The 20,266-nt window shown below is 41.0% G+C and overlaps 2 protein-coding genes across 3 annotated transcripts; one reads left to right on the top strand and one right to left on the bottom strand.

Moving 5' to 3' along the window:
* Positions 1-1,562: 1,562 nt before the first annotated feature.
* Positions 1,563-13,456, top strand: cfap70 (cilia and flagella associated protein 70). The gene is given in 26 exon segments (XM_047341167.1): positions 1,563-1,801; positions 2,497-2,683; positions 3,379-3,474; positions 3,600-3,676; positions 4,261-4,461; positions 4,743-4,925; positions 5,033-5,127; positions 5,393-5,480; positions 5,723-5,860; positions 5,993-6,154; positions 6,408-6,491; positions 6,698-6,789; positions 7,034-7,094; positions 7,230-7,412; positions 7,511-7,642; positions 7,999-8,127; positions 8,488-8,621; positions 9,536-9,651; positions 10,161-10,361; positions 10,547-10,686; positions 10,834-10,986; positions 11,107-11,268; positions 11,468-11,557; positions 11,843-11,944; positions 12,258-12,305; positions 12,612-13,456. Coding segments are annotated over 26 exon segments (3,210 nt in total). The 5' UTR covers positions 1,563-1,732; the 3' UTR covers positions 12,699-13,456.
* LOC118105467 (transmembrane protein 138) lies at positions 12,909-18,053 on the bottom strand. Of its 2 annotated transcripts, none has more exons than XM_035153301.2 (5): positions 17,931-18,053; positions 15,324-15,868; positions 15,004-15,175; positions 14,748-14,823; positions 12,909-13,625 (listed from the first exon to the last, which is right to left on the bottom strand). In XM_035153301.2, the coding sequence occupies exons 3-5, from the start codon at positions 15,127-15,129 to the stop codon at positions 13,513-13,515; spliced, it is 315 nt and encodes a 104-aa protein (XP_035009192.1). In that variant the 5' UTR covers positions 15,130-15,175; positions 15,324-15,868; positions 17,931-18,053; the 3' UTR covers positions 12,909-13,512. The 2 variants fall into 2 exon arrangements, with proteins under 2 accessions (XP_035009192.1, XP_035009202.1); XM_035153311.2 differs by lacking the exon at positions 17,931-18,053 and adding an exon at positions 17,167-17,387.
* Positions 18,054-20,266: the final 2,213 nt, after the last annotated feature.

The raw sequence follows: 20,266 nt of genomic DNA, 5'->3' as shown, positions 1-20,266 counted from the left end.
CTAGCGGTGCCAGAGGAGCGGTGACCCGGGGGTGGAGCGCCCCCTGTGCCGGGGAGGACAGTTTACATCACATATCGTACACGTTAGACATTATTACACATTCTACCGCACAGTTGAGCTCAATAATACAAAGTAGATTTTATCCGAGTACAATTTTATCAATATTTATTACAACTGATACACACACAGTGAAAACTACATGTACAAATATGCACTTACTATATGTAGACATGTGCAATAGGTATATGTATACATGTGCAAAGACCATACATACACATGTGCAATAACTATACATACACATGTGCAACAAATATTACACTTGTTTTTATAAATTGAGTGAATAGAAAACATCAGAGGAGCAGAGTCACTTGTTGACTTGCAGAGTAATGCGCCTCAGTGCAGTGGCGCTGCTAAGGGGGGCCAGGTGGGGCCACCTTGATACAGTAAATGCTATAATAAAAATTTGTCCTTTTAAGCAGCGCATAAGTCTAAACTGAATGAATGTCAAATCAGTGTGAAGAGCACCGACCACTAAATAAAATATTGCACGAAATAAAAAACTTCTCATACTGCTTCTCTGGTGTCAGACGAATGTCCGGAAGCCCCGACATTCAAATTCGACTCGAAACAGCATCATTTACACCGTCAGCTAGCTTAGCCGCTTCTGGTGGACTTTTAGGTTTAAAACACGTTGGAAATTACATTGTTTCAAGTCGAATATGAATGTCGGGGCTTGCGGACACTTTGATGAAAACACACGAGCAGTATGGAGGCATGTTATGTTTTTTCTGTTGTTTTATTACGTGTGAAGATAGTTTACTAATGTCTTCAATTGTATTGGATTCGGCTGCTACACTGTTTACCCCTGAAACACCCAAAGTGTTTTTTGGACTGAAACACTTCTCCCACCCTCCATCGGCATAGGGGTGAGTAGATAATGAGGGAATCTTCATTTCTGGGTGAACTATCCCTTTAAGCTGAAAAGATAACACTTGTTTGTGACTCACTATTTAACTCCACCCTGGCTTTATATAAAAGAATACTTCAAAGGATTCATTAATCAAAGAATTCATAATGTCACAGTTTCAGTGGTCATCGATTACTTTGATGTTTTAGACTGTTTCAAAGGTGAAAGATTGATACGATCTGAAGAGAAACAATAGTGTTTTTGACCTGAACAGATTTATTAGTCTGTAAGTACTGATAGTGATAGCACCACCTACTGCCAAAAGAAGGTAAGCCTCGTTTTACAACTTTAATTCAATTTACACCAAATTTTCATTGTGTGGTGTTACACTAGATGGCGTGGACCGTAATGCATGATTAGTGGGCGTGGTCCATCGCCGCGTGACGAACTCAGGAAGTGACGCGTTTATCCGAGTTCTCAAGTAGTTGGGCCCGCACAGTGCTTCGCTATCGATCTGTCTTTATATCTATCTACCTATATGTATGTATGTATGTATCTATCTATCTATCTATCTATCTATCTATCTATCTATCTATCTGTCTGTCTGTCTGTCTGTCTGTCTGTCTGTCTGTCTGTCTATCTATCTATCTATCTATCTATCTATCTATCTACACCTGCTGGTCTGTCAGTCAGGATATTTCAGATTGTACTTGAACGCACCAGCATGTGTACTGTCGCCATGGAAACGTGAATCTGCTGCTCTGAAGGAAGAGGCTAACTGCTAACAGCTAACTGCTGAATGTTATTCTGTCGTCAGTGTTCACAATGGAGACCCCCAAAGATGCCTCAGAAGCAGTCTTTATTAAAATCACTACAACCTGTGGAAAAAACCTGGTGAGTCTGAGTTTAACTTTAGTTCTAGTAGGATAAGTGACAAGTTAGCTTCACATGCTAACTACTAACTCCACCCACTTTAAATGAAGTTACCAAAGCAACAGAGGTTTGGAAATGTGTATATTCACCTTGAACTCGCTATATAAATAGATCAATTAAAAGAAAAAGCGAAATGTATGATAATAAAACTTCTGTATTATTCATCTTCAGCGTTTCATATGTAAAAAATGTGACTTTAAGGGGTGTAAGTTGATTTTCTATCACATACAGAGATCTCATGATTTTAAGGGTGATTTAAGGGAAAGACACCAAATCTGCTCTTACAGTTTATAATGATCTGAAAATATTTGATCCCCTCCAGAGCATTTATGGAAACTAGTTCCTCATTATCTTTATTTGTTTCTTTATAACAAAGACAGAGATTAAAAGTTCATGAGGCTCGAAGTCTTGTTTGATTGCATAAATTGGCCCAGAGTGAATGATCCTTACACCCTGTGCTGTAGTTGATGGGACTCATTTATTTTATCACCCTATGTCAGAATGCTTTTGATTGATGTTCAAATTTGCAAGATGTAGCTTGAATGACTCGATCAGGGACACGTTGAAAACGCTGTTCGATCAGCTGAGGCTGTGAGTGCGTTGGATGACTGTCCACACCTCATGTTATTTATTCTGTCTCTCCTCTTGTTTTTCAGCAAGGGAAAAAGGTGGACAGCTTCCAGAGCTTTCTGCAGGTTGAAGTGGACAACGTTCTGCTGGGAGAGTCAGAGAACAAGCAGTACGACCCTGAGGAGCAGCGTGTCGACTACAACCTCACCTGCAACTATCCCTGTGTCCGTGACGTGCAGGCTCTCAGTGACATGGCCAACAAGCCAATCATATGTAAGTTGAGTTTGTGTTGTTTCATTCTGTTGTTCATGCCAATTGCTCCACAGTGTCTCCTTGATAACCACACTTAGCTTAGCTGTTTATTTCAAACTGATACACCAACAGCAGATTGCACACATTCTCCAATAATGGAAAAAATACATCCAGTGATTAAAATGCTGATCTATTGTTATTTTAGGAAAAGAGTAAGTTTCATATTACTGACCTACAACCTGCTGTTATATTAGTTATTATATGTTTACTTACCTGAGACTTGAACCCACATTTCAAACAAGTGTAACTACACAACTAGTTCATGTACATGGAGTTAATTTCTTAATATTTTCACTTTCTTAGCTCACTGACAACTACCTGACCTAACAAGCCAATTAAAAGAAAGTCCCATTATTTAGCCTTATTGTTAATTTTTGATTACCTGTGAAAAATGTCAGTAAATGTTTTTGAAAGGTTTGTTAACCGGTCTGCAGATATTCTGTCTGGACACAGCAGGTCCAGCAGCCATGAGTCACAAACTTAGGTTGGAGACAAGTAAATTGCAGCTTAAACTAAAACAATTATCCCTGATCCTTGTAATATCATTTGGAGTAATTTGCTGAGTGTTAAATGAAACAGAAGAAGGCCTGGAGTCCTAATGCTCGGTACTGTCTTCAATTTTCACTGGATTAAACTGTGTTTTTTTTGGTCGTCAGTGACAGTGAGTGAGTTCCAGCCCAAGGAGAAGAAAGTTGAGGCAAAGATGGTGGTGCTGGGCCAGGCTGTGGTCGACCTGATGCCGCTGCTGCAGGGTACAGATGTTCATGTTAGAAATCATGTTCACAATATGTCTGCATTTTATCATAACACAAACTGGTGCAGCTGTGGAGGCCAGGAAAGAAGAATCCTGTGAATACATGACTTTCTTCTTCTTCAGGTGAGTGCAGCTTCTCAGCCACTGTCCCATTGCATCCAGTGACCAGCCCCTCAACCAAGGAGTCCAAGGTTGGACTGATAATAATTCAGTAATATATAACAATCATAATGTATCACTCATTTAATAATATCACTCAGTTATTGCCAGGCACAGGGAGAGAGGTCACATCTTCTGTATTATTATCTAAGTTCTACAGTTTATAGCAGAAATATTAATAATATAATTCTAGTTTTGTAATTAAAGTTTTTTATACAGAACAATTCAAAACACAGGCACAAAGTGTTTCACATCGTTAAACAGTGTTAAAACATTTCAGGACTAAGGCAAATACAAAACAATAGAGCAATGTTGGACATAAAATGGTGCACGAGGATTTATGGAGGTTCACATGGAGTTTCACTTGTTATCTGCAGCCCTTCCATATTATTCAGAAATGCTTGTGCTCTATCACAGGCGCCAAATAGAGGAGGAGCAGGAAAAGAAAAAAACAGCCAGGTGTGCAGGATAAGGATCCACAAAAAAAACACAATTGTTTAAAAAACAATAATTAGTTGGTTGTGTAACCGTAGGTAGAAAAACTCAGGCACAGTTTACAATCTTTTATGACATTTGTAGACAACATAATTGTTGATAAGCAAATCCAACAGCGTCATCATTTGACCCCTTTTAGCAGTCGACCCTGGACGTGAGTGTCAGTGTGTCGGCTCCACTTCTGTCTGAGGTTGAACTGTCGACCTCCAACCTGCTGAAGGTCACCATAGAGACAGCCTACGCCGTCCCTGAGTCCTGGACGCTGCTGTCCAATGCCGCCCCAACTCCCTTCACATTCACTGCTGCCCTGGAGGTCCCAGTAATGGCTAAGGTGAATGCTGCACTGTTTTTGTAATTTAGCTTCTTTGAGCTGTTTTAATGAACTGTTTTACTGAACAACTTGTAAAGTGTTAGGAAGTGTAGCCCTCTAAGATAAAAACAAAAACTAGCGAGATTCTACCCCTTTGTGATCTAAGGTACTGATGCTGTACAACGGTCATGGTAAATCAAAATGTAACAGGAAAAAAAAACAAGATGTTCCCACTTCAATCATGAATGTTTCCAGGATTAATGATTTAACCACTGTGGGTATACTCTTCCTCTAACTTCCAGAAAGATCAGGCCCTGGTGTTTTGTGATGGGCAGCTGAAGCCAGGGGGGCAGAGGGAGGTGAACGGCAGACAGAAGAAGAGGTCCAATCAGGCCTTACTGGTCCAAGGAAACCACTTCATGCCTGGAGTTTATCTCCAAGAAGAGCCCATCGAGCAGGAGGACGGCGAGCTGAATGGATTAGAGGTAGCTGTGGATCTGGCCTCCGTCTGCTGCTTCAACATCTCATTGATTGATTTGAGCTGTTTGCCACGTTACTGTCGATAACTGTCAAGGTTCGAATGTTCCTACAGGACCAGGAGTTTCGTAACGTGGCAGAGACCACGAAGAGCAGGGTGAGCTGGGACACAGAGATGTGCTGCCTCCTGAATGCAAAAGGAGCTGCCAGGTCAGTGAAACACACAACTCACCTCTCCTCCTCCTCCTCCTCCTCCTCCTCCTCCTCCTATCTGTCCACCATGCTGCCTGATGGTCATGTCTACAAATAGATTATTCTGGAAAGGACATTAGATCTTAAGACTATGCCTGAACATTTTAGGATTCTGGTAGATTGTATTCGACAACTTGGATCCCTGTAAAGAAAAGTGGTAAAATAATGGCTCAGGAGAATGATCTGAGAAGATGTTTATCAATGTTTGTGACTCTAACTTCAGGCTACGACAGAAGATCACTGAGAGCAGACTGTGGCCAGTGGAGATCATGAGGTCGGTGGCTCCTCAAGGAAAAGCAGGAAGCAAGCAGGTGAGAGAGCTTTGTTATTGAAGTATAGGTTTGGAAATATTATATATACAGTATTATTCAATAGTTTCTTCTCCATTGTGTATTGGCTCTGTGTCGTTAGCTCTCGAGCCTGAACCAGATCAGAGTAACGGACGACAACATCCACAATTGTTTCAGGCAAAATCGCATTAAAGTTCAAGGAAAGTTAATGCAACATTTTGTGTAATTTGTCCTTGTGTGTGTTTTTTTCTTGCCTTGTGTAGTCGGCTGAGGAGACGTCAGAGATCCTCTCCCACTGTGTGGCATTTGTGGATATGGGGCAGCTGCTGTATCCCGGTATCAGACGCATCCGAGGAGCGTACAGTGTCCGTGCCTTCTCCGAGGCCGAGTTGCTGAAAAAGGTCATACAAATTCACACAAGGATGTATACTGCACTTTACTGAATATACAAAATAACCCAAATACTGCTTCCACCGTGTTTCTGTTACTGAGCTTCAACTAAAGAGAGTTTGTCATCTGTCTTGTGCTCAAAGGCCAAGAGGAATGTCAGTGTGTTAAAGGAACTGGAGAAGGCTGCATCCAAACAGATGAAAGCTCGCACCAGCTCAGCTGTAAGCTCGAACAAGGGAAAGGCAGGGAAGAATATGGATGGAGGACAGAAGGCAGTCAAGGATTCAAAGGATCCAGCCAAAAAGGTGAGAAAGGTCCTCACTGGGAAAAAAGTTACCTGTTAAAAGACAGTTTAATTAACAGAATTCCTGGAAAATTTAAAAATCATATAAGATAGAAACTGTAAAACAAATTCTCCAAATTTTCCAACCCGAGCAAAAACAATTTCTTCTGGATTCATCAATGAAAAACAGATCAGATTTTCATTCTTTCAGTTTCACAAAGTACGACTTTTGGGAAATCTGTTAGTTTAAAGTAAAAGTTGTGTTTGTTTGTCAGCAACCTGCCAATCAGGGCAAGACTGCTCCAGCCGAGAACGACAGCCCGACCGAGACGGAGCCGAACGTCAACACAGACCAAAATGTAAGTTTCCACTAAACGGCAGCAAAACACTGTTCAGTAATGATGAGTCATTTTCTGAAAACTGTGTTTTTAATCACGGTTTATTACAGATTGATTCATCGCTTGTGAATAAATACTATGAACTTATATTCACTTTACCTGCTTACTGTTATGTGATACTTCTGAAAGCCTTCATCATATTGACACCTCACTCCTCTGAATGACAGACGTATTCTGAATCCAGAACCTACCTGATCATTGAGATTTCCTTGGAGAAACCACTGGTGCCCGTTACCTCTCCAGAGGAACTGTCCAGAAGGTAACGTGTTACATAAATCCAGCATCCCGTGGTCGCTGAGCTTGACCCCGTTCTATTGATTACGATGTTTCTAGATTGTGGCCCTGAGCAAATCAAACTTAAGCTATCAGACAATGAACTGTTCACCAACATGAACTCTTAGTTCTAATAGTGACACGTTCATACATTTCTTCATGGCCCTGTGGGTTTCTTACCGACTGTGAAACACTAGTGGGTGAGAATGTGTCTCTGTTTCCTCCTGCAGGGTGAAGGCATTGATCCCACCCAGAGCTCTTCCTCTAGATGGTCCTCGCAGAGCAGCAGAGGTAAAACACACACACACAGTAACACAAACATGCCAAAAACACTCGCACACACAAGATAAACCACACACATCAGGGGAGAGATGCTAACTTTCTTTACATTCTTTAAACTCTCTGCGCTGGTGTGTGCTCCTGCAGGCTGTGGGGGAGTTCCACAGGCAGGTAGGCAGCGTGGTGGCCCAAGTTTCAGACCAGTATCGGGAATTATTTGGAGCAACATGCAAGCCGTCAGAAGACATCAGCCCGGAGCAAGTGGCAGTTCAGCTGATGGGAGCGCTCAATGTCTCTGGGAGATACTTCGCCTTCAAGGAGGAGATGAAGGTCAGAACAACTGCATACAGCACACAGGTGAAAGTAGCAGGAACCCTGACAGTCTTCAATATACGTGTGTGTGTCTCTGTGTGTGTGTGTGTGTGTAGCATGCAGTGGTGAGGCTTGTACGTGACAAAATGCGGAAGACAGATCCAATCACTGACACTCAGGATCTAAAGGCTTTCGTTAGTAAGCTCTACGTCTATCTGGTGGATGAGATGCACATCGCCCTCAACAAGGTAACACACACACACACACACACACACACACACACACACACACACACACACACACACACACACACACACACACACACACACACTCAAGTCGTGTCTTCAGGACATTACATTGACCTATATGGATTTCCTGAAGACTTTCTCTAACCGTAACCATACTGACTACTAGCCTAAAGCCAATCTTAACCTAAAACTAACCCCAGCCTTAACACTTGTCATCACCTTAAAATGTACTTGTTCTTTGTCCTCATAAATAAGAGAAATCCCCATAATATGACTGTGTTAATAGATCTGGTGAGTAATACCTGGACCACAAACACGCACATATAACATATATATACTCGTTTTCTCCTCTCCAGATTTATTCAGAAGATGTTGATGCGGATTCCACGGATGAATTCCAGTTGAGTTCTTCTCAGCTCAGACATTTTGCAAAGGAAGCTCAAGTGACGGGGGATTATGATCAGGCTGCTCATTACTGCCACGAGGTACGACATCATGCCCGTCAGGCCTAATGCATCCGCTCCTAAATCAAAAATAAATAGAGTTGAAAAGCAAGATATACGCTAAACAGAGCAGCGTTGGAAGCTAATTACTCACTACTGTACGAAATATACAAACTGCAGGGCTTCTGTTTGTTTGTATCAGTGTGTGTGTGTGTTTGTGTGTGTGTGTGTGTGTGTGTGTGTGTGTGTGTGTGTGTGTGTGTGTGTGTGTGTGTGTGTGTGTGTGTGTGTGTGTGTGTGTGTGTGTGTGTGTGTGTGTGCTACAGCTGTGATTAGTGCAGATAATGACTGGTAGGTGAAATAACCGAGTGCTTAGTGAATATTGTATTTATTCTCCCACAGCTCGTGGTGAGAAACCCCAATGAGCCCTCCCACAGATTTGAGTGGGGGGGTCTCTGCATGCTGATTGGAGACCACATGAAGGCTAAAGAGTGTTTCCATGATGCGGTATCCATCCAGCAGACACATCAGCCCAGGTTAGACACGCTCCAGTTCATCTAAAACCATAGTGTCAAACTTTAATCTCGTGGTTCCTGTTTTGCACGGCTGCATGATTGTGTCTTATTGAGAGCAGTGAGCAGAACCCTGTCATCATTCTGCCCCTGTCTGGGTTCTGTTGAACTTTGAAAGACTTTTTTACTCGTTTCTTTGTGGATTTCTTTTTGTTGAGAGTTTTTATTTTAAAACAATTCCCACAGAAGATATTCTCTCGTTTGGTTTTTAGATTCCTGTCTTTGCTTGAGTGTGTAGTCTGTTCTTCTCCTTGTCTTCATCACTGCAGTTTCTCATCAGTGTGTCGTGAGTTTCTCAGTGTTTTCAAGTTTTGTTATTCCCCAGACGGTGTTTTAGTGTTTTACTACAAAGTTTCGTCTCATTTCTGCTCCTTCTGCTCGGGAGTTTAAGACACCACTGCTTTCTTGATTGCCAATCTGTGCCAAGCCCATTAATCTGTTCGTTTAATCTGTCCTCGTGTAGCATCTACAATTGGGTCCTCACCTCACCTCTGTCCAGAGCCTATATACTATCTATCGTGATTATTTATCCATCACAGATACTAAAATAATATTAGGTGTACTGCCATTATATAACAGGACATTATAAAGATACTTCCAGTTCAATGGGCCTCTGCTCCCAGTCAGTGCTAATTTACATAAAATAAAATTAATAGGTAAAGTATCTTCCCCTGCACCTCATCACATATCTTTTATTACAGATGTTAATTCACTTTGTCATTTTGTACATTGGAAACTGTGTGAAAAGGAAGATGTTGGATCAGCGACAGCCCATCCTAACTTTACTGGAAGGCGACTCAGGAGGATTTATGTTTAACCAGCATCCAAATAATCTGATGCAGAAAATGTAAATGTGGATCCTTTCCTTGTTTCCGCAGCCTTATGATGTGTGGCGTGTTGTCAGCAAAGTCTGAACGTTACATCGATGCTCGGACCTTCCTGGAGCTGGCGACGGACAAAGGCCCTCCCAGTGTGGTGGCCTGGACGCTGCTGGGTGAGATGGAAGTTTATTTTCCTGCTGTTTTACCTGTGAACCTGCTGCTAACTGCAACAACATAAACACTGCTACTACCAACCCTCTTCTGTCGAATCTCTACCCAGTTAACGTTCACCCAGTATGATGGACCCTCCTGTAATGGTCGAGCTTCACAGGAATTTTTTGAATGATACGGTCTATGTGTAGTTTTGTTATTAATTTAATAGTTGGATTCCTTTTTCTTTAAGGCAGTTATGTGTTCCATCATTTCACTGCTGTAGGTTAATGCGTAAATCTGTCTTTAAGAGCTTCTAACAGATTAATTTGTCTGGCTCCAGAACATAATGTTGATTCAGTGTCCTGTTTAAAAGCTTTTCATGAGAAAATCCTCATGAGTATTCTTAAACTAGTCTAAAACAGGTATTAAATATGTATTCAAAAAACTTTAACAACATTAGTAGAGAAAGAAAGATGTATGGAAGATTTCACTATGGTCTGTCTTCACGTTCTCGTGGTCCGTTGCCCAGGCTTCCTCCATGAGTGGCAGAATGAACCCATCCTGGCTCAGAGGGCTTTTCTGGAGGCCAAAAAGCAGCTGATTGCAGTCATGGCAAAGAAGCAACCACAAGCAGGGGAGTTGAAAAAGAAACGCAGAGGCCTGAAAACCAAGCAGGTGGGGGAAGTGGACACAGCCACTCCTGTGTGTCAGTCTCCTGATGTAAATCAAGGTGAGGGGACCCCAGGCCAGAAAAACTCAAATGTAAATAGAAAATGCAGTGAGAGAGTAATCCTAATCCCTGTTGTGCATGGTTTAGATACATTGTGTTGGCAAGAACCATCTGAAAATAAGGCTTGTGTTATCTTGTGTGTTTGTCGTACACTCTCGACAATATTATTGTGTTTTTTCTCCCAGATCCAGAGTTCGTTCACCAGAACTCAGAGAGGCACAAAGAGTCTTCAGCAAAAAGTGTCAGCAACAGTTCTGCTCCAGAACGTCCCACCACCATTTACATAGAGGCTGTCAAGTTCCTGCTGCAGAACAATGCACTGCAGGTAAAAACACACTCAGCATCGTGTGGTTTGTTAAGCCACTGGTCAAATATGTAGATAAGAGGGTCCCTTCAAGTTTATGTACAGTTCCAACAAAATCAAAGTGTAAAAGATGCCAGTTGTCAGCTGACACGGTTGTGTTGTCATCAGATGGCGGGGCACGCTCTGTCCCAGGAGCTCCTGTGTTCAGACGGAGGTCAGAGCGTCTCCTACCTCTTTCATCTGGCCCAGCTGCAGCTGCTCAAAGCTGAGTACCGCAGTGCTGCTGCCACCCTCAAGAAGGCACTGTTTCAAAGAGATCAGGTACTCACACACACACACAGTCGACTGGCTGCAGCACTGAGCAACAACCTTCAGTCTATGGTGAGGACTGGGTGGAAAAATGTGTGGTTACCTGTAAAGCTTTGTCTCCCCTGTGAGCAGGATGCAGACATATGGGCTCTGAACGGTCACTGCCACTTCTTGCGAGGGGCCTTCAGTGGCGCCCAGGAGAGCTACGAGCGGAGCCTGCACTTACCGCAGCAGCCGTCTGACTCTCACCCTGTTCTCCTCCGCTCGGGATCCATCTACCTCCGGAATAAGATGGTCAGATACTGAGACAGTTCAGATCATGTTATAAATGTGTATGTGTGTCATAAACAGAACACTGTGCTCTAGAGACAAGACAGAAATCACAGTCATTCTCATTAAATGTGCATTTAAAGCTCTTGATTATATTACAAAACACCATTTGCAAGCCACTAACTCAGAGTAACTGAATCTCTTTTGTGTATTTAACTTTCAGTTTGAAAAAGCCAAAGGGGTCTACCTGCGGGCTTGTGAACAGTCGCCCTCCTGCCTGACGTGGCTGGGACTGGGCACCGCCTTTTACCGGGTAAAGCTCCACTTCCAGAACAACGACGGAAATTATATCAACTATATATTTAAGTGTATATATAAAAATGTAAAAATTGTTCAGATGACATTTAAGGAGGGTGAGGCTTAGTGATAACACTTATGAAATCCCTAGTTGCATGTTAGAAGTACAGTTGTAATTATATGGTGTACAAAGCCCAGGTTAATCTTGAAAGTACTGAGAACTAACTTGGATTCAAGAGTTGCAACTACTTTTATGAACTTTGAAAAGAAGTGAGCCGTGGTTGTGTTTGTTTTTGTGTAGTTGGACAATCTGTCTCTAGCCGAGGAGGCTCTGACCGAGGCCAACCATTTAAACAACCAGAATGCAGAGGTGTGGGCCTACCTGTCTCTTATTTGCCTCAGGGTGAGTGATGACGACTCTGAAAACACATAAGCTGCGTCCCAGTTCGGTTTAAAAAAAATTACACAATGGGTCCACATGAAGTCTTTCTTTACCCAAATATGGGAGCACAGCCTGTGTATCCTGTGCTCCCACAATCCTGCAGAGCAAGTTTAGTTCGACCTTCAACTCCCCCTCAAAGGACACACGTGTGAGTGGGCTGCGTCTCTGCAGGAATGCAGCCCCTGAACTGGGACACAGTTTAAATGCACTTAAATCACTTGCTCTCTGTTCCTCAGGGATCTGATCTAACATGTGACGAACCATTTGTTTTCAGACCGGCAGACAAGAGGAAGCGGAGCAGTTCTATAAGTTTGCAGTGAGGGTGAGTGGTGTTTTCAACGTAGTTGATCTTTGTTGCATTTCATTTGTTTCTAAAACAGCAAAAACAAAGCTTATGAATTCCTTGTTGAATCGAAAAATAAACACATTTAATAACAAGAGAAAATGTTTTCATAGATATTCTGTTATATATGCTTTTGTTTTCTGGTTACACAAACACATCTGAGCCTCTGTGTTTATCCTTCATTTTGTCATAATGTTTTCATTTGAGTAACGTGAATTATTATTTGGGTTTTTTATTTTTCTCCAGACTCACAAAAACCTTTCTTCTCTTTTTTCGTGTTTTCAGTTTAAACTGCAGAAGAAGTCTCTCCTCACAGAGTTCAATGAGCTGAAGAATCAGCTCCGCCTCAGTCGCCTGGTGTTACAGTCATAACTGTCCCCTGTCCCTGTTAGAGTGTCTGAGTCCCCAGATGCTCCTCCTCTTTTTGTTATCTTTGTTTCTTTGTTTGAAATAGAACCCTGTTTCTTGCCTTTTCTGTTAGTTCATGTTACCTGCATTGTCCGTTACAATCCTACAACCAAGTTCATGCTCTGGAGCAAACTCTGCCACAGGGTGTTAATGATTTAACTGACATGTACACCGTTTGTATTTAACACTTTATTTTGCAAATGAAACACACATTCACGTAATTTATCACGTTTTCCAGACAGTGTAAATCAACGACTAAGCCAAAGCCTCAATAGTTCAAGTTCAATATTGACAGTGCAAACAAACTCAAAGCTCCACACAAACAATCTCAAATACATATAAATAAAATGCAGAATAGTCTTTTAAAAAATTCATAGCATTATAAAAAGAAACGAACAAAGGGCATGTGGTGACAGAATACCGACAGAATTCAAACAAATGTAACGGGAGAAACCTTTTCATTCACCTTTATCATCAAACAGCAAAGAAACAAGACTCTCGAGACGTTCTGGCCTTAATGTTCTAAAAAATAAATCCTGCCAGATTTTGGCACCTGCGCTTTCAAGAAATGCATTTTAGACCAGAATACTTTTAATATTTTCCAAAATGTAACTGTGACTGCAAATGTATCAACAATACATTCTCTCTACCTTTAAAAACAAATGTGTTGAGATGGTCACTTTTGCCCTTATATGTTTCTAAATAAAAGAAATCTTTCCACATGTTGTGTAAATTGTTCCATCCGTGCTCCGGCTCTGGCGTCTGTGGCATCGTGTGATCACTGTCTGACCTGAGCGAAGACGTCTCGCAGCCACGCTGAGTCCTCATAGAGACGAGGGTCGCCCAGGTACTCCGCGGTCCTCTTGTAGAAGTAGTAGTACAACACAGAGGCTGGGAACAGGGGGAATATGGGAGAAAAGGTTAAATATACCAAAAAAATATACTTGTTTCCCACATTCTACTTTATTTTTAAGGTTCCCTGAGTGAGAGTGTCTTGAAATATTAATAAAAAGTAACGACTCCGAGGTGACTTTATCACAGACGCTGACATTTATGATTTTAAAATAGGTTTTTGTGTCCCAAGGAAAACGTTTGTCATCAGTGCAGTGTGTATATTTGGTTGTAATGTGTATTAACAACATGTTTGCTGTGGCATCGATCGTATTTTTTGTTTTTTGCATATTTCACCCTTCGAGTCCAAGTTCCTACTGTTTATTATGACTGTTCACAATGATAAAGTTTACTTGAGGTAGCTACAATACGTGACTGTACACAGACAATCAGACATTGTAAATCCCCTCCAGCATTTACGTCTTCAGGATCATGAAAGAACAGTTGAGGTCAGCAGACTTCACCGTGTCTTATCTTTACGTGATGATTAGAGAGATTTGGTGAAGTGGGTGACGCAACACTGCATCACCCACTAACTGTCTGGCTGGGTGGGTGCTAACACAGTAAACACACAGACACAGAGAACAAGGCTGCAGTAAGTTCTCATACAGCTTCACCTGCAGAGAACAACAGCGAGACAATAAATCCCTTTATCCACTTAGGAGCTTATATGTGTATGAAAATCACACCCACATCATTTTGTGTGATCACTGTCTGGAGCCTGAGGACAGACGGAAACGATAAAACTGTGAGGACGAGATCAGTCTCCTCCTTCAGAGAATAAGGAGGAGACTCATTAAGTTAACAGGGTGACATTAGCCCGTTAAAGGTAAAGGGAAAACCAACATTTATTTTATTTTATTTTAATAAATTCAGCCGAAAGAAAACAAAACATCAGCTGAATTTGAATATGTCATTAAAAAGTCCCGTAAACTGAGCATGTGTCCAATTCAAAATATATTTTATATGATCAGTACAGTACTATGTGCTTCACTTGGTGTTTTAAAGAATATTAACTAATGTACTGTATACCTCCTTTCTTTACTTTTTGACAGAAAAAACATGCTTAAGGAAAAGTTGTAGTGAACATAAATACATTTGACATTTAACTTATCATCTCACCTGTTCTTTGGAACACAAACAGAACCTGAAGACCGTCTGTCCACACAAATCTGTTGGTATTCAGCCAACGCAGATTCTGAAAAGATGATAGAAAACAGGGAATGTCACTTTACTTAAAAGACAGAGAGAATGAAAATTATTATACTAGATATTCTTCTTCTCATTTATGAAACCAAAGTGTTTGGGAACTGGACAACTTTTCATCTGTTAAGTCACCTGACAACACTGGTAACTACTCTCCTGTGCTGTTACGTACCATAAGCCAGGAGTGGAGTATGATGCTCAAGGTCAGGTAGAGAGCAGAGAGCATTAGCAGCATTCTAAACCGCTCTAGCAATATGGCGACCAGGCCGACCTGGAACACGAAGGTGTTAAACAGCATCAGCAGAATGATGATCACGTTGAACAGGATGGAGATGTCCTGGATTCTGTCAAAGAGAAGCACAAGAAGGAGAGAAGAGAAGGAAATTCAAACTTTGAGAGGAGGAAAATATCATTTCATGTCATTGCAGCTTCCAAAGCAGAGGATTTTTTAGTTTGTTTGGAGCCAACGATGATGCTTGTCTGTAAACTTACATGAAAAGCACCAGCTGCACGGCCGGTTCAGTCCTCAGCAGTTCACTGAACGAGTTGACAAACAGGTCGAAGGAGAGCAGGCTGAGCTGAATCAGCAGCACCAGAGAGTAGTTGCTGGTCTGGAGCGTCTCCGGCCCGAAGGCTGGGCGCCCGGGCGGACTGTGGTTCCACGATGGATCCAAGGCTGCACCGCTCTCGCACACATGCACTACATAGAAACATAAATCCACACGCACACACTACGGTCCTGACTGTGTGGGGTTCCTGATGAGGCGTTCTAATGACTCCACTCTGGTTTCCTGAACGCAGGTGAGGTGATACAACATCAGGGCTCCTGTTCACTCGCTGAAAAACTGAAGTCCGTTAAAAATGGGAGAGTAAGTGTTGGGTTGGGATGAGCTGCCAGGAAGATGTGAGCATGTCACAGCTGTTTTACATAGTTTTTACAAGCAGCTCAATCCAGTCTGTGTGGTAGTGAAGCCCTCGTGCACTGGGAGGCCACAACGGGTCAGACATCAGTGTCCATCTTACATCCAGCAGAGATTCTGTGGAAGAAAACAAGAGACTCATCAGTGTTCTGATAAACTGTGCCGGCTTTGTTTTAGGGTGTTATTGCTTCACGTGCACCTGATGCAGAGACTTGATTTGAAAGAGAAAAATACAGACCTACAAAACTTATCCAAACATTTCACAATGAATCTATTTAACTGTCTAACGCTGTAGACCTCAAACCTCTGCCAAGGCCCAAAGGTCCTTTGAATTCAATCAAGCATATTGCACACACTCATAAATATCCGTCCCCTGAATATGCCTGATTTTCAGATTATTATTCTGTGACAAATCAACAAAAATGTTGTGAAAATTAACTCAAAGATCTGCTCCCTGATCCAGATGCTCACCGAAGTTTAACTAATTCTTTCTCGGGTCTCACCCAACAGCAAAATCTCACAGGAAGCGGTTATGTTGTTTTTTTCGGAATCCTGCTAACTAACAAACAAAGAAGCAAACGAAACCCAGACGACCTTGGCAGATAAAATTTATACTTTTCAGACTTTTTTTGCACCTTTTTTAAAATATTGAAATGTCAGTATAAACTGAAATTTTAAAGAGCATAAATCTTCCCAACTCAACAATAATAATGATAACTTTATGTGTATAGCACTTTTCAATACACATAAAAAGCTTCACATCGAACAATATGACACTCACAATTACAATATAACAGCCTATTTTTCAGAGTTCTGTGCTGCTGTTGGTTTGAAAGGAATGAATAGTTTAGGGCCAAAAATCAATTTCTCATCCTTTTTTGCTTTTGCTTTCACAATTTGTTAAAATTCACTTTGTATTTCATGAAAAGCGATTTGAATTGCTTTGTTGTTTAAAATGTGCACAAATAAACTTCTCCTCAGATGGTTTGTGTTTTATTTCTTCACATTTCTGTTTCTCTTGTTCTGTCATTAGTTTTCGTTGCAACTTCGTTCAACCAGTGAAATAGTCGATTGTTGTGTGTTAAACAAAGTCACAGGGACATTGAATCCGATATTTAATTTTTAAAATGTTATGTTTTCAGTAAATAAAGCACCAAAAATGAAATTTACTCCACCTCCCTGATTGTGTTGACGTGTTTCTCAGCCTCGTACCTTACAGACCCGGACAAATAAAACCAAACCGATCGGTGCCAATACAGGCAAGTGGGAGAATCTATTATGTAGTAATGTGGTTGAATAGAACCTCACAAACATTTCAATTGAAGATATTAAACTTTAAACCTCCAAAACAAGTTCCTACACTGATTAGAAATTAAATCCCATCAGGACATTTAAGCACGAAATCACATATTTACCAGAAAGTAGAAAATCAGCTTCTGTCCCCACTTTAATGAGATTTAATCAGACTGTGAGTTGCTCCGCCTCATCCACACTTAAGAACAAACTGTTTGTGTTTCTCCTCTCACTGACGCCGCTGTGAGTGTTGGCTAAGCAGCGACTGTAAATGTTGGCCTCGGCTCCTCGGGCCTCTCCTGAGCCAGGATCACTCTCCAGCCGGCTCCCTCACACCGACACCAGGCGGATCCTCTTATGACCCCTATTTTTACAGCTTGGCCGGGCCTCAGCAGGTGCGAGGGAGATTAAGCGACAGACACCGGAGCCTCAGCCAGGAGTCTGCCTCACTCCTGAAAGACGTCCCAATGGGAATCTGGGTTAGCAGCTCCACCGTTTGCAAATGTGCATCAACAAAGAGAAATAAAACCAGATGAAGGTTTTTACAGGTGAAACATCTTGTTCACGGTTTCCCACAGCTTTGGCTACACGTTTGAGAAGAAGAGTTATATCAATGTGCGTTTACTTTTTTAGGTTTTATCAAACTATGTCTGATATTTAGTTTTTCTTTGACAATAATAGAGGTGTGATTTAAAAGACAAAACTTTTGTTGCTGTGAGTGAGCTCCCAGTTTGTCGTCCTCAGTATCGCTCCAGTTAATCTTCTTAAGAAACTACAGATCAGCTTGTTTGTTTTACACGGAAATCATCAATATTCTCCTTTTGCTTTCACAGGATTTCTACAGCTATTCTATCAAACTGCGGCCGAAGCACAAAAGTGTGTTTACCTGCATGTGGAGGTTGATTTGAGAGGCTGACGCTGTCCGTATGTCTCCTTATGATGCAGGAGGCCACAGCACAGATTGACAGCTTGTCTCTACATCCTAGCAACAGCTCTAACACCCCCCCACCCCCCACCACCAACACCTCTCTAATAGACAGGCACAAGGGTTTTGTCGTGAGACATACTATGAGCTGTGATGAGTTTACACTGATCTTCATGGCAGCAGACTCCAGCTATTCATGATTGTAGTTTTAAAAATAATGTTATTAATAATGTGCGGATGAAAAGAAATGATGTAATCTTTTACAATGTATGAGTGCATTGGTCTGAATTTATTAATCCTTCTTTTATATTTTGTCAATCACTTGAAAGCACTTAGAACTGAAATTGATTGTTTGAAAGGTGCTGTATGAATAAAGTTTGATTGATTGATTAATTGATTTATGCAAAGTTCCCCATTAAATATGAGATGAAATGTATTTCTTTGTGCGTATGTTCAATAAAGTCTGTCCCCCACTGTGGACTGACCCGTATTAGGAAGGTCAACAGATTAAGGCTCGATGAGTAAATGATGACGGGTTCTTCAGTGAAGCTGTCAGAGCTTCTCCTGTGTCTTCTTCAGGATTACGGTAACGATTCTGGGAAAGATACCTGCAGCTGAGAAAAGAAAAACCACTGTCATCTAGTGGTGAATGTGCCTCAACACACACAGACACAGACCAGTGCGTCACTGGGTCTGATGAGCAACATTGAGACAAGTAGTGACCTGTATTAACAAGGAGGTCATGTTGGTAACTGCAGCTGTGGACATCCACTGTCTAATGTTGTGATATGTGGAAACCAAGTATATAATAATAAACCCTTTATAACCATTTCAAAATCTAAAATGGTTTATAATATGTTATTTATTACTTTATCTGTGTTTAATAAAGTATTAAATATAGCTTTTGAGATTGAGTATAACCCAATAATGATTGCGGAAACTCCTCCTCCAGCATCGCACCTTGTTAACAGTTCAAGAATGCAGTTTTAAATGAGTCATTAAAGGATATGGGTTTAACAGACCATCAGTTATTTGTCTATAATTGTTAATAAATCATTCATGAAGGCTTCTTTGTTAATGTCCACATGTTCTTCAAACCATAGGAACAACCAGACCATTAGAAGCATCCCTAATGAATTAAATATGAATGAAATAAACAGCTCAATAATAAATCCAATGCTGGTGAATTGTTCTTCTTAATATATAACTGATCTATAAAGCATAAGTAAATGATCTGTTATCCAGTAATGACCTTTTATAAACTCTTTAAGAACAAGGCATCTTCAGAAAGTGGCACCAGTGTGTTCTTACAGTATTAACCTGGTCAGCTCCTCCTAATGGTTTATTGATCTGACATGAGATCAATACACTGCAGGGTTTATTAAATACACGCATTCAAGCTTTAATCGATGTCAGAAGAAAAGAGATGTTCTACCTTTCAAACTAAATCTATTCATCCTCAACCTCTACTTGTATTTGGTGTGTTCATTATTATATCACTTTGTTTCAATTAGCTGAGCTCTGTTTGCTTCAGAGTAACGATGTCAGCCTTTTGAGAATCGTACAGATACACACACACACACACACACATAAATACACACACACACATGCATACATACTGTACATATACACATACATACATACAAACATGCATACATACTGTACATATATATACATACACACACACACACACACATACATATATACATACACACATACATACACACTTACACACACCCACACAAACACATATACACACACACATACATACACACACTTAAATGTAAGTTTATTTCCTTTTGACCAAATCATGTACATACCCACACTCACATGCACATACATAAATACACACACACACACACACACACATGCATACATACTGTACATATACATACACACACACATGCATACATACATACAAACATGCATACATACTGTACACACACACACACATGCACGCATATACATACACACATACATACACATATACATACACACACATACAAACATACATACATACACACACTTACACATACATACATACACACTTACACACACATACACACAAACACACATACATACACACACTTAAATGTTGGTTTATTTCCTTTTGACCAAATCAAACACGAACCAAACCGCTGTTTTAATCTGATGAGGTGAATAAAGATGAACTTAGTCAGATAACTAGTTAATATAGTTATGAACTGGGTTTTAAAGTTCATATTAATCCTTTATTCCCACGTGTTGTTTTCCTGCTGACGCCTCGGTGGAGGAAACCATCGCCCCGGGACAGAAGA

Source organism: Hippoglossus stenolepis, chromosome 1 (genome assembly GCF_022539355.2).
Source record: "Hippoglossus stenolepis isolate QCI-W04-F060 chromosome 1, HSTE1.2, whole genome shotgun sequence".
Classification (NCBI taxonomy): domain Eukaryota; kingdom Metazoa; phylum Chordata; class Actinopteri; order Pleuronectiformes; family Pleuronectidae; genus Hippoglossus; species Hippoglossus stenolepis.
Note: the sequence above shows the minus strand (reverse complement) of the source record. Positions and strands in the feature narration are given on the sequence as shown.

Coding starts and splice junctions, on each gene's coding strand:
- LOC118105467 (XM_035153301.2), bottom strand. CDS start 15,129: ATGCTGTTTAACACCTTCGTGTTCCAGGTCGGCCTGGTCGCCATATTG. Junction 14,824..15,003: donor TACTCCACTCCTGGCTTATG/GTACGTAACAGC, acceptor TCATCTTTTCAG/AATCTGCGTTGGCTGAATAC. Junction 13,626..14,747: donor GTTTGTGTTCCAAAGAACAG/GTGAGATGATAA, acceptor CCCTGTTCCCAG/CCTCTGTGTTGTACTACTAC.